Raw genomic sequence first — 12,782 nt, 5'->3', positions numbered from 1 at the left:
TGTGTCTCCCTCTCTCTCTGTCCCTCCCATGCTCATGCTGTCTCTATCTCTCAAGAATAAATAAACATTAAAAAAAAAATGAAAAGAAAAAAATGGTTAAAATGTTGGAGCACCTGGGTGGTTCAGTCAGTTGAGCATCCGACTTCAGCTCAAGTCATGGTCTCATGGTTCGTGAGTTTGAGCCCCATATCGGGCTTGCTGCTTGTCTGCACAGAGCCCGCGTTGGGTCCTCTGTCTCCCTCTCTGTCCCCTCCCCCACTCATGCTCTGTCTCTCTCAAACATAAACATTTTAAAAAATGGTCAAACTGTTCAATTTTATGCTATTTATATTTTATCACCAAAGAAGATTTCCCTATTTAAAAAGTGGTCAGAATGATAAATTTTATGTTATATATATTTCACCACAATCAAGGGATAAATATATTTTAAAACCCTTAGGCCTAGTTGCAAGACAAGACGACTGCTAAGATCCTTTCCTGTTTGAACATCTTTTGAGACATCATGGTGACAAGGAGAAAAGAGAAACTGAATCTAGTGGAGGAATCAGCTCCTGACTCCTCATTCTGAATTAAGCGTGTAACTCTACCTTTCAAGAGGTTACAAATGGACCAAGGCATTGTAGCAATGGTAGCAAACTCAAATGCCTACAGGGGCCAGGCAGGAAACACAAGCAGATGAAGCAAGGCAGCTGGGGATGGCGGTAAATCTGAGGCCACCACATGCCTTGTCTAAAGGCAGCAGCTGCACCTCCGCCCCGGGGAAACCGCCTCCCTGTTGGAATGTGGGCGTGGTATCGGGATGATTTTCCATTCTTTTTTTTTTTTTTTTTTTTTTTTAAATTTTTAATGCTTATTTGTTTTTTGAGAGAGAGAGAAAGAGCAGGGAGGGGCAGAGAGAGAGGGAGACACAGAATCCCAAGCAGGCTCCAGGCTCTGAGCTGTCGGCACAGAGCCAGACATGGAGCTCAAACCCACCAACCCTGAGATCATGACCTGAGCTGAAGCCAGACACTCAACCAACTGAGCCACCCAGGCACCCCATGATTTTCTATTCTTTAAGTGAAGTTGAATTGAGATTTTTATGCTAAAGGTTGGCATCTACTTAAAAAAAATATTTTAACAGTGCAAGCCAAAGAAAATGTCACTGCAGGCCAAAGCTTGTGTAGTCAGATGACCACTAGTTTGTGATTTCTTTCACAGCATAAATGTGACACCCAGAATACAAAAGAAATGGAGGTAGTACTATTAGTTAGATCCTCACCAATGTTCAAAGTTTGCATACAGATCATGATCTAAATCTTTTAATCGTTGTTTGGAAGCACCAGAGGATACTGAATATTATTTTAATTAGGTGTCAATTGATATTGCATGCTTTGAATGGGTCAGTTTTTAGAGGGGCACTTTGAACATGAAGTTTAGTGCCTTGCATATAGTAGGTGATCAGTAAGTAGCAGCTATTATTATTTTAAATCAAGGCTCCGATACAAATTTGAAAAGAGTATAAGGTTCTTTCAAAAGCAACCCTACCCTCTAATATAAGAGATGATAATATAATCCATTCAATAATCACAGATTACATAGGGATTGGGAAGTGATGGGCCTTCGTATTAAATAACATAAAAGAAATCATTTATGTACGTTAGGTGCTAAGAATACAGTTACTGGCAAAGCAAACAAGCTCCTTACCCTCATAAAGCTTACAATTTGATAAGGGAGGTGGACATTAAGTAAAGGGCCATTCAAAAAATATTTAGTCAGAAACTGTAATAAACAGTATGACTAAAAGTTACAGGATGATTTGCAAAAGAATAATGAAGGGAGCTAATTCAGACCAGGAAGGGAGTAAGAGAAAAAGTCCTTTAAGGAGCTGACCTTTAAACTAAGGCTTAAAAGGATAAAGAGAGTTTAGCAACCTAAGGGTATTATGCACGGAGGGCACGGAGGGTGGGGTACGAAAGGAGGTGGTGACAAAAGCATTCCGGGAATGCTTGTGTGACATGTGTGGTAGCCCCCAAATAATTGAAATAGAAAAAAAAAATAAAGGAACATTAAAAAGAGGGAAAGATGAAAGTTACTAGAGGTAGAGAGGTGAAAGATTTGAGGTGACATCAAATGTCAATGTTCTCCCTGGAGAAAAGGTTTTGAAGAAGGAAGTAAAAATGGAAAAAGAAAAGAAAATCAGAATAGAGAAGAAATAAGTAAAATGGGGGATAGGAACCAGGAACTTGGGGTTGAAGAAGTTGTTTATTGGCCACATCAGGTTTCTGGGGCAAACACGGACACGTGGAACTCTTGGGGGAGCAGGTGCAGAGGACGGGCCAAAGGAAACCACAGGACCGAAGAGATTACATGGAAGGATTTTTGTTTGTTTGTTTAAAAAATGACTAAAGTAACAAATACTCTTCAATATTTCAAACAAGACAGCCACCCACTCGTGAAGTAAACACTGTTAATCCTCACAGAATGGTTTTTAGTAGTGAGGATGAGGATTAGTGACCAGCAAAATCAGGTGGAAGTTTGAGGCAGTTACACAGAGAAGTCAGACCAAAAGCTTTATTTCAGCCTAAGTTGTCTGCATTTTCCCTTGAGATCACTTTGGCTACCATAACAAAGGTATTTTAGGAAAAACAGTTTTTATCATATGATTTATATAGACCGACTGTAAGTCTCTGATTCCCAGAATGTGATCTTCTTTCATGAATGCAGGGATTTTTTTTTTTTCAGATCTCTGATTATCAGACCACAAACTCCATGAGAACAGGAATTTCTGTTCCACTCAGTGCTTTATCAGTAGCAACTAATACATAAATGTTTGTTGAATGAGTGAATATACCTAGACCATGAAGACAAATCACAGCGAATTCAGGATAAAACATAAAAAGCGAAAGAATTAAAACAAAAACAAAAACAAAAAAAGGAAAGGAAGAAAGGAAGGGAGGGAGGGATGAAATCGGCAATAATTTAGATTCTGGCATTCATTCTTTTTTTTTTAAGATGTTTGTTTGTTTATTCTTTCTTTTAGAAAGAGAGAGCATGCATGAGTCGGGGAGAGGGGTAGAGGGAGGGAAACAGGGTGGGGGGGGGGGGAGAATATCAAGCAGACTCCGCTCAGCGAGCACAGAACCCAATGCGGAGCTAGATTCCATGACCCTAGGATCATGACCTGAGCTGAAATCAAGAGTTGGAAGCTCAACTGACTGAGCCACCCAGGTGCCCCCATATTTTATTTTTAAGCCATCGCTACACCCAACATAGGGCTTGAACTCACAACCCCAAGATCAACAGTTGCTTCTTCTGACTAAGCCAGCCAGGTGCCCCTGGCAATCATTCTTGACTCTTCTCTCTCACACCCCACACCCAATCAGCAGGTCCTGTCAAACCAACCTTAAATAGCTCTTCATCTCCCTTCCACTTCCTGTTCTGCTATACTGGCTCCTAAATGGTCTTACTATCCCCGCCTTTCATTCTATTTTCCATGCTTTTGCCTGTCTCATATGTGAAAATACCACACAAATTGATAAGGCTGTACTGACTGGCTGTGATGATGTTTCTTTCTTAGGTACTAAGCACCAGCCACAATGAATTTCTTATGCTTCCCAAAGGAAATATTTTGTTTCATGTCATCATACTTTCAGAAACCTTGTTTTTTTCTTGCTAGAATATACTCCTTATTTGCTTAACAGCTTTCTACTACTCCAAGATCCATCCCAACTATCTTTATTCCTTTATAGCCTTTCCTAACTTCTGCAGAAGAACTATTTCTGCCCTAGTACTATCACTGAATCTTTTACATGGCTTTAATAATCACTTATACTCTGGGGAAACGATTTCCAGACTATTTTACTGGAATATGAGCTCCTTGAGGGCAAGTATTGTCATGGACTCAGTTGTATTTCAAGCATCTCACACACTATTTGATGGAGAACACATTAAAAAAAAGTCAGGTTTCTGGCTTCTTCAGCATTGGTTTTTTTCACTTACTAGGTCTGTGACCTAGAACAAGTTCTTTAACTTTCTAAATCTCAGTTTCATTTTCTGTGTAAAAGTGAAAATAAAAGTATCTACTTAATACATAGGATTATTGTGAAGAAAAATTAGATATTGTATATATGAAGCAACTTAATAAATGTTAATTGCTATCGTTATCATTATTTTCATTTTTGATGTATTTTTTATGTCTAGAAAGTCCATTTGGATCTTTTTAGTATCTTCCATTTATCTCCTAATCATATGCATGTTTTCCTTTACATACTTGAGCATATTTATATGATTTAAAATAACTATTTGTAAGGTCTTTGATTCTGGGTCTGTGTTTCTACTGATAGATTTTTCTCCTGGTTATGGGTCATATGTTCCTATTTCTTCTAATGTCTGGTAATTTTTAATTGGATGCCAGACATTGTGAATTTTATGTTATTGAGTGCTAGATTTTACTGTATTCCTCTAAAGAGCATTGAATTTTGGTCTGGTATACAGTTAACTTCCTTGCAGAGAGATCAGTTTAACCCCTTCTGTTTTGGGGCTGCTGAGGACTCTATCAAATGTCAATGCCCTGTGTACCTTGAGGTTTCTCCACTTTGGCCGGTAGCAGTGTGAACTATTCTTACCCCTGAGCATACTCCAGGAATTGTTTAGCCTACTGGTTTCTGGTGGTTCTTTTTCCAACCCACACATGTGCAGAGTTTGTAGCCAGAGACTCAAATACCCACTTGTAGCTCTTTGGAGCTTACTGAGCAACTCCTTCCTCCTTGGTTCTCTGCCCTGCAAATTCTGGCCACTTTGGTTTCTCCAAACCCCAATCTCTGCCTCCTCAACTGAGTAAGACTGCTGGGCTCTTTAGATCTCCTCTCCTATACTGCTGCTTGGCAACTGCTTCTCAGAGACCACAGCCCCCATATTAACTGTTCAATGTCTCAAAGAGTTGTTTCAGATACATTGTCTAATTTTCTAGTTGTTTATGGCAGGGTGACAATTCCCTTAGTAAGTACTTCCTCAAGGGCAGAAGAGGAAGTGCTCCTCATTCTTTTATTTTATTTTATTTTATTTTATTTTACTTTTACATTTATTTATTTTTGAGAAACAGAGTGAGACAAAGCGTGAGCGGAGAAGGGGCACAGAGAGAAGGAGGCACAGAATCAGAAACAGGTTCCAGGCTCTGAGCAAGAGGTCAGCACAGAGCCTGATGCGGGGCTCGAACCCACAAACTGTGAGATCATGACCTGAGCCGAAGCCGGACGCTCAAGTGACTGAGCCACCCAGGTGCCCCCTCATTCTTTTATTAAATGAAATATGCGCACTCGCACACACACACACACACACACACACACACACACACACACGCACATTTGTAAAAGCACAAAGCTCAAAATTAAATTCTAACAAACTGTAAAAATAAACCTTGGACAAAAGCTCTTTTGAGCTAATATCCCTAAGCAGAAGTGAAGATTTCCTTCAGGGAATTTTAATCTTTGCCAGACTTGAAAATTGAGATTAATTTTTCACATTGAAAGAAATACCAAAGTGAGAAGTTGAATTTTAAAGTCTTATTACATATGAATAGATCTTTTTGCTTCCAAGACTCTAAAGTTGCCTTGATAGCAAGAGGTTCACTATAATCTTCATGAGCTTATTTGAATTTCAGACACAGGAAAATTAGCATCATTCAGGACTCAGTCATGCAGAAATGACATTACATCCCTATACTTGCTAAAAACTGGGACAAACTGTTTCTTGCCAGAAGGGATCAGGTCCTTAGTTTTCCACAGGTGGCTTCATTTTTAGATATGTTATGCTGCAACTCTGCTCTTCTTTTGCTGTTTCCCAGAAGAGCTAATTTCTTCTTGATAATGCTAAAATATGTACATGATGTTCTAAGGAAGTTATCTGCAGAAGAGCAATAGAGTAGCAGCTCTATCAAGCAGGAGCCGAGTACGTGGCATTCTAATTGAGAAAATGGGGCTTAATAAGTACTTTCTGTTGGAACTTCGCCTCTGAGTGTTTTTGCTCATTCTGGATTAAAATTGGGGACTCACACATTCCAGGACTGAAAGATGTTCTAAAGTTTCCTGGAAGAAACTGAGAATATGTTAAAAATGGTTTAACCAAAGATTTTAGGATCACCTAGATGCAAAAGTTGCATTTGGTCTTTAAGAACTCAGAGGCTGTCTGATTAAGAAGAAGCATAACAATCGATATCCAGCATAAAATCTAGATCTTGTTTATGGCACAGGAAAAACAGGGAGAACTTGGAGCTGCTTCCTCTTAGCAGCTGGATGAATCACTGGCAGCTGCTATAAGAAAGGTAAAGAAACCCACATCTGCTCAGAGTCCAAATGCTATATGGATCCCTTGTGATAGTAAATACATTCTTGAAGAGGCCCCACTTCCAAATCAGGAAAAGAATTGAGGATGCCTTAAGACTGTTTTCCATACTTCTCTCCACGTGCCTATTTCACAGAAACCAGCTCTCGCTGTATGTACCATTCTGCAATACAGTGAGTATTGAGTAAATATTTGCTGACCAGCTAAGGGACTGGGAAAGGATTGGGAAAAACAGGTTCTGAGGAAATACTACAGACTTCACCTGTATACTCACAGCTCCCAAGTTTTGTTTATGTAGAGACCAATGGGTTAGTTTCTCTGAGGTAGTTCACTTAAAATCGAGTCCACTTTGATTTTTGTCCACTAGTGCATATCTTCTGTAAAGGAGATGATGCTATTTTCTCAGTACACTAAGTACTTTCTGTACAATAACGTAATTAAGATGGATAATCTTTTAAGTTACATGTCATAGAAGTCATGATTGGAGTAATAAAAATAGCAGAAATAGCATATTAGCATATTTGTAAATCTGGGTTCTATTTCCAACTTTCTTACTTACTTACTCTGCAATCCTTCTGCAAGTTACACAATTTACTTATAAAATGGGCACAATAATACCTACCTTACTTATTTCTTAGGACAGTAGAAATGATCTAATAAGATACCAGGTAGACAGAATTTTAGGAAACAAAAGGCTTGGATCTTTGGTTAGGTTTATTCCTAGGTATTTTATGCTTGTTGGTGCAATTGTGCATGGGATCAGTTTCTTTTTTTTTTTTTTTAAATATATGAAATTTATTGTCAAATTGGTTTCCATACAACACCCAGTGCTCATCCCAACAGGTGCCCTCCTCAATACCCATTACCCACCCTCCCCTCCCTCCCACCCCCCCATCAGCCCTCAGTTTGTTCTCAGTTTTTAAGAGTCTCTTATGCTTTAGCTCTCTCCCACTCTAACCTCTTTTTTGTTTCTTTGTCTTTCTGTTGCTTCATTATTAGTGTATAAGAATGCAACTGATTTCTGTACATTAATTTTGTATCCTGCAACTTTGCTGAATTCATGTATCAGTTCTAACAGACTTCTGGTGGAGTCTATCGGGTTTTCCATGTATAATATTATGTCATCTGCAAAAAGTGAAAGCTTGACATCATCTTTGCCAATTTTGATGCCTTTGATTTCCTTTTGTTGTCTGACTGCTGATGCTAGAACTTCCAACACTATGTTAAACAACAGCGGTGAGAGTGGACATCCCTGTCGTGTTCCTGATCTCAGGGGGAAAGCTCTCAGTTTTTCCCCATTGAGGATGATATTAGCTGTGGGCTTTTCACAAATGGCTTTTATGATGCACCAAGAATCATAAAATACCTAGGAATAAACCTAACCAAAGATGTAAAAGATCTGTATGCTGAAAACTATAGAAAGCTTATGAAGGAAATTGAAGAAGATACAAAGAAATGGAAAAACATTCCATGCTCATGGATTGGAAGAATAAATATTGCTAAAATGTCAATACTACCCAAAGCTATCTACACATTCAATGCAATCCCAATCAAAATGGTACCAGCATTCTTCTGGAAGCTAGAACAAGCAATCCTAAAATTTGTATGGAATCACAAAAGACCCTGAATAGCCAAGTAATATTGAAGCAGACCAAAGTGGGAGGCATCATAATCCCAGACTTTAGATTCTACTACAAAGCTGTAATCAAGACAGCATGGTATTGGCACAAAAACAGACACATAGACCAATGGAATAGAATAGAGACTCCAGAATTGGACTCACAAAAGTATGGCCAACTAATCTTTGACAAAGCAGGAAAGAATATCCAATGGAAAAAAGACAGTCTCTTTAACAAATGGTGCTGTGAGAACTGGACAGCAACATGCAGAAGAATAAAACTAGACCACTTTCTTACACCATACACAAAAATAAACTCAAAATGGATAAAGGACCTGAACGTGAGACAGGAAACCATCAAAACCCTAGAGGAGAAAGCAGGAAAAAACCTCTCTGACCTCAGCCGCAGCAATTTCTTACTTGACACATCTCCAAAGGAAAGGAAATTAAAAGCAAAAATGAACTATTGGGACCTCATGAAGATAAAAAGCTTCTGCACTGCAAAGGAAACAATCAACAAAACTAAAAGGCAACCGACGGAACGGGAAAAGATATTTGCAAATGACATATTGGACAAAAGGCTAGTATCCAAAATCTATAAAGAACTCACCAAACTCCACACCTGAAAAACAAATAATCCAGTGAAGAAATGGGCAGAAGACATGAATAGACACTTCTCTAAAGAAGACATCCAGATGGCCATCAGGCACATGAAAAGATACTCAACGTCACTCTTCATCAGGGAAATACAAATCAAAACCACACTATCACCTCATGCCAGTCAGAATGGCTAAAATGAACACATCAGGAGACTATAGATGCTGGAGAGGATGTGGAGAAATGGGAACCCTCTTGCACTGTTGGTGGGAATGCAAACTGGTGCAGCCACTCTGGAAAACAGTGTGGAGATTCCTCAAAAAATTAAAAATAGATCTACCCTATGACCCAGCAATAGCACTGCTGGGAATTTACCCAAGGGATGCAGGAGTGCTGATGCACAGGGGCACTTGTACCCCAGTGTTTATAGCAGCACTTTCAACAATAGCCAAATTATTGAAAGAGCCTAAATGTCCATCAACTGATGACTGGATAAAAAAATTGTGGTTTATATATACAATGGAATACTACTTGGCAATGAGAAAGAATGAAATATTGCCTTTTGTAGCAATGTGGATGGAACTGGAGAGTTTTATGCTAAGTGAAATAAGTCTTTCAGAGAAAGACAGATACCATATGTTTTTACTCTTATGTGGATCCTGAGAAACTTACCAGAAGACCAAGGGGGAGGGGAAGGGGAAAAAAAAAAAAGAGAGAGGGAGGGAGCCAAACTATAAGAGACTCTAAAAAACTGAGAATAAACCGAGGGTTGATGAGGGATGGGAGGGAGGGGAAAGTGGGTGATGGGCACTGAAGAGGGCACCTGTTGGGATGAGCACTGGGTGTTGTATAGAAGCCAATTTGACAATAAATTTCATGATAAAAAAAAAGAAATAAAAGGCTCGGTAGCTATATATAAAGTAGCAGTAGCATCATGAGAGCAGGGTGGAGGATGTTGTCAACTCAATGAGATCAGGGCGTGTACCTGTTCACTTACTATACCCCAGCACCAAGCATGTGGTAAGTCTACCAGAAATATCTGTTAAGTAAATGAGGAAATAGTTTAGGCCTTTCTCTACTCTCAGGTAGGATCACTACAGAAACTGCTTTATTTAATAGTTATTTCAATCAGTGTTTTTTTTTTTTTTTAATTTTCCTTGGAATATAATCATAGATGCCAAACCAAAAGTGTGCAAATATAAAAATTACTTGTATTTTCTAGTGCATTTAGCTCTTGTCTCAAAGATTATAAGGTGAAATGAAAATCTGGTATTAGTAAACTTTATTCTACTTCCCCAAATCTGTATTTCTAGAAACTAATTTGTATTACCTGCTGCTTCATGGAGTGTTTTCACTGTGTCCCTAGAAATTTCAACTTTTCAAAAACTTAACATGCCATTTCATTCACATTAGTCAAAGGGAGGAAGCAACCCAAGTGTCTGTTGATAGATGAATGGATAAACAAAATGTGGATACATACAATAGAGTGTTCTTCAGGCTTAAAAAGGAAGGCGATTCTGACACATGTCACAACATGTATGAACTCTGAGGACATTGTGTTAAATGAAGTCAGTCATTCACAAAAAGGGAAGTATTACATGATTCCACTAACACGAGGTACCTAGTGTAGTCCAATTCAGAGACAGAAAGTAGAACAGGGCTTGCCAGAGGCTGGGGGCAGGGGAGGAAATGGAGAGTGCTTAATGGGGAAGGTGAAGAAGCTCTGGAGATGGATGGGAGCAATGATTTCGGCACAGTGTGAGTATACAATTACCTGGAAATTTATCAGGGCTCTTCTCACTCACCTTATGTGCCAAAACCAATCGCCAAATCCTTTGGATTTGATCTCTGAAAGTGCCCCTTCCGTGGATGCTGCCTTAGTTTTGGCTCTTGTCATGTCTCACGACTGCAAGTCTCCTAACCACGCTCGCTGCCTCCAAACTCACCCTCTAAGCCATTTCGATAGGAAATGGCCTTTCAAATGATCTTTCTAGAATTCAGATATCATCACACCACTCTTCTGAATAAAATCCTTTAACCCACAGCATAAAATTCAACTTCTATTTTTACGGCAAAAATGGTCTTTCAGGACCTGACTATTCCACTCCTTCACAGGCTCATCTCCCCTAATGCCCTTCACAAACTCTAGCCATTCTGATCTTCTCAGGTTCTTTTATGCCTCTACATCACAGCACATGCTGTACTAGAATGTCTTCTCTCCTTTATCCATGTGGACAACTCTTACTCTTCCTTCCCAAATTAGACCAAACAACCAGTTCTCAGGAGAACCTCCTCTAATCTACTTGCTCCCCTTTCTCTAACCATAGGGTTCCCTCACCCCCACTCAGCAGTTTCCTTCTTTGTATTCGCACCATTTCTTCAATCTACTGCATGGTATTTTAATATTTACCAAGAGCAAAGGCTCTGGAGCCAGATTGCCTAGGTAGGGATCCCACTCCAGCATTTGGGGTACAACCCTGTCAAGTTACTTAACCCCTCTGAGCCCTGGTTTCACTAGTTATAACGGGGATGATCATATCTACCATGGAGAGCTGTTGTGAAGAATAAATGAATGACCACACATAAAGTGCTAAGAACTCCACTTGGTTCCTAGTAGGTAGCCCTGTGATGACGATGGTACTAGTAATGGTAGTAATGTCTGTGACACAGACAGATAGCTCCTCAAAACTAAGGTGTTCCTAGAGCCTCAAATAGCAGTCACTCAAATAGTATTTATGGGAACAAAAGAGAGGCAGAAGTTTAGAAGAAAGGAAGGCAAGAAAAGAATTTGGGAAGACTTACCGCCATTTTTGCCCACAGTTCGGAAGCATCTCCAGAAGGCCCGTAAGAATGATGCCCTGTTGTGAGGGGTTGCTTGGATGAAGCTGAATTCCCGAAAGAGAATGTGAGTTCCCTGACACACACTGTTAAAACTGCAAAGAGAAAAATCAAGGAATCATTAGATGAATAGTTTCTGGAAGGCTGGAATCAGAGTGAAAACTCAAGACCAGACAGAACCACTGCCCAAAAGGCGGGAAATCTTTTCTCTCCAACAAACTCTGAACTACAGATTAGATGAAGTCTTTCAATGAGGAAATCTCTTCATATAACCACATCCTTCTGAAAACTCTTGGAGTCTAATTCCTCTGTGTGCTTCCCACCTCCAACATATATGTACTGAGGGACTTTTCATCAGTCACTGGAACACTTCAGATAGAGGGAAATGTTTCATTCTTTAACTGGATGACATTGGCACTTGTATTTTTGGGGAGAATACTTCTCCTGCCACATTTGGAATTATATTTCCTTAAAGATATTGTTTCTGTACTGTCTCTGATCTACATCAGCTGCCATGAGAACAAAATGGCTCATAGGGACATAACTGGATTGTCTGTTCCAGTTTGGGGGTGATGTATACCTCTCTGACAATAACCTCACAGGCAAGTCCATGTGCCAAAGGAAATGAAAGGTTGCAAACAGAACACTAAAGGCAAATAAGAACAAGGGTAAAAAGTGGCCCCTGAATGACAGTATGAAGCAAAGCCCCAGAGCCCAAGTGAGTCATTGTTTAAGCTGGGCCGGGGAAGGGGAAAAAAACATACTCCATTGCTTTTGGGTTCTTCTGCCAGAGAAAGAAAGGCTGTAGAGCCTGGCGTAATCTAAAAATGGAAATTCCACCAAAGAGTAGGCAATTATCCAGTAATCATCACAACCAAAGGCAGACTTCAGGTTCCAGAAAACTCCTAAATTCCCTGACAAGTATATCAGGAGTGGAAAATGTGTTAATCTTTGTAGAGAAACAGGCATTAAACTAAAGATGGCAAAGCAATGGAGAGACAGTGGAAATTCCAAATGCCACTTTTCACTTGCTGACCATTTAAAGGGGGGGGGGGGGGGCGGGGAGGGCGCAGGAGGGAAGGATCTGAATCTCTGAACCAAACAGGAAAAAATTTCAGGAGCCATCTGTTCCATTTTCCTTTTTCCTGACCAAGTTCTGAGGGGAACATCTAACCTGTCTTTAATATAGAGTGTGTTATCACTTAAGATAAAATTAGCTTCTTCCTGTTAATATTAATAACACTATGAAAAATCAAATTACCTACTCTTCTCCCTGTGGAAAACTAGCATAGAAATCTACTTCTGAGACACTATGAGGAAGTATGAGGAAAACATCTGGTGAAGGATTAGGTTAGAGGAGCAATTTTTAAAAAGCAATGAAAGTGTTAACCTAACCATGCAGTTTGCA

General features: G+C 39.6%; 1 protein-coding gene across 4 annotated transcripts in view; it reads right to left on the bottom strand.

The window, feature by feature from the left end:
- Nucleotides 1-12,782, bottom strand: part of CD1H11orf49 (chromosome D1 C11orf49 homolog) — a 202,927-nt gene that overhangs the window by 106,066 nt on the left and 84,079 nt on the right. For all 4 annotated transcript variants that reach the window (XM_003993221.5, XM_003993222.6, XM_006937252.4 and 1 more), the window contains exon 3: nucleotides 11,339-11,469. In XM_003993221.5, coding sequence (XP_003993270.2) covers nucleotides 11,339-11,469 — 131 coding nt within the window. The remainder of the gene's footprint in view (nucleotides 1-11,338; nucleotides 11,470-12,782) is intronic.

The sequence above is a fragment of the Felis catus genome, chromosome D1 (assembly GCF_018350175.1).
Source record: "Felis catus isolate Fca126 chromosome D1, F.catus_Fca126_mat1.0, whole genome shotgun sequence".
NCBI classification, from domain to species: Eukaryota; Metazoa; Chordata; class Mammalia; order Carnivora; family Felidae; genus Felis; species Felis catus.
The sequence above is the reverse complement of the archived record's forward strand: the minus strand, read 5'-3'. Positions and strand labels throughout refer to the sequence as shown.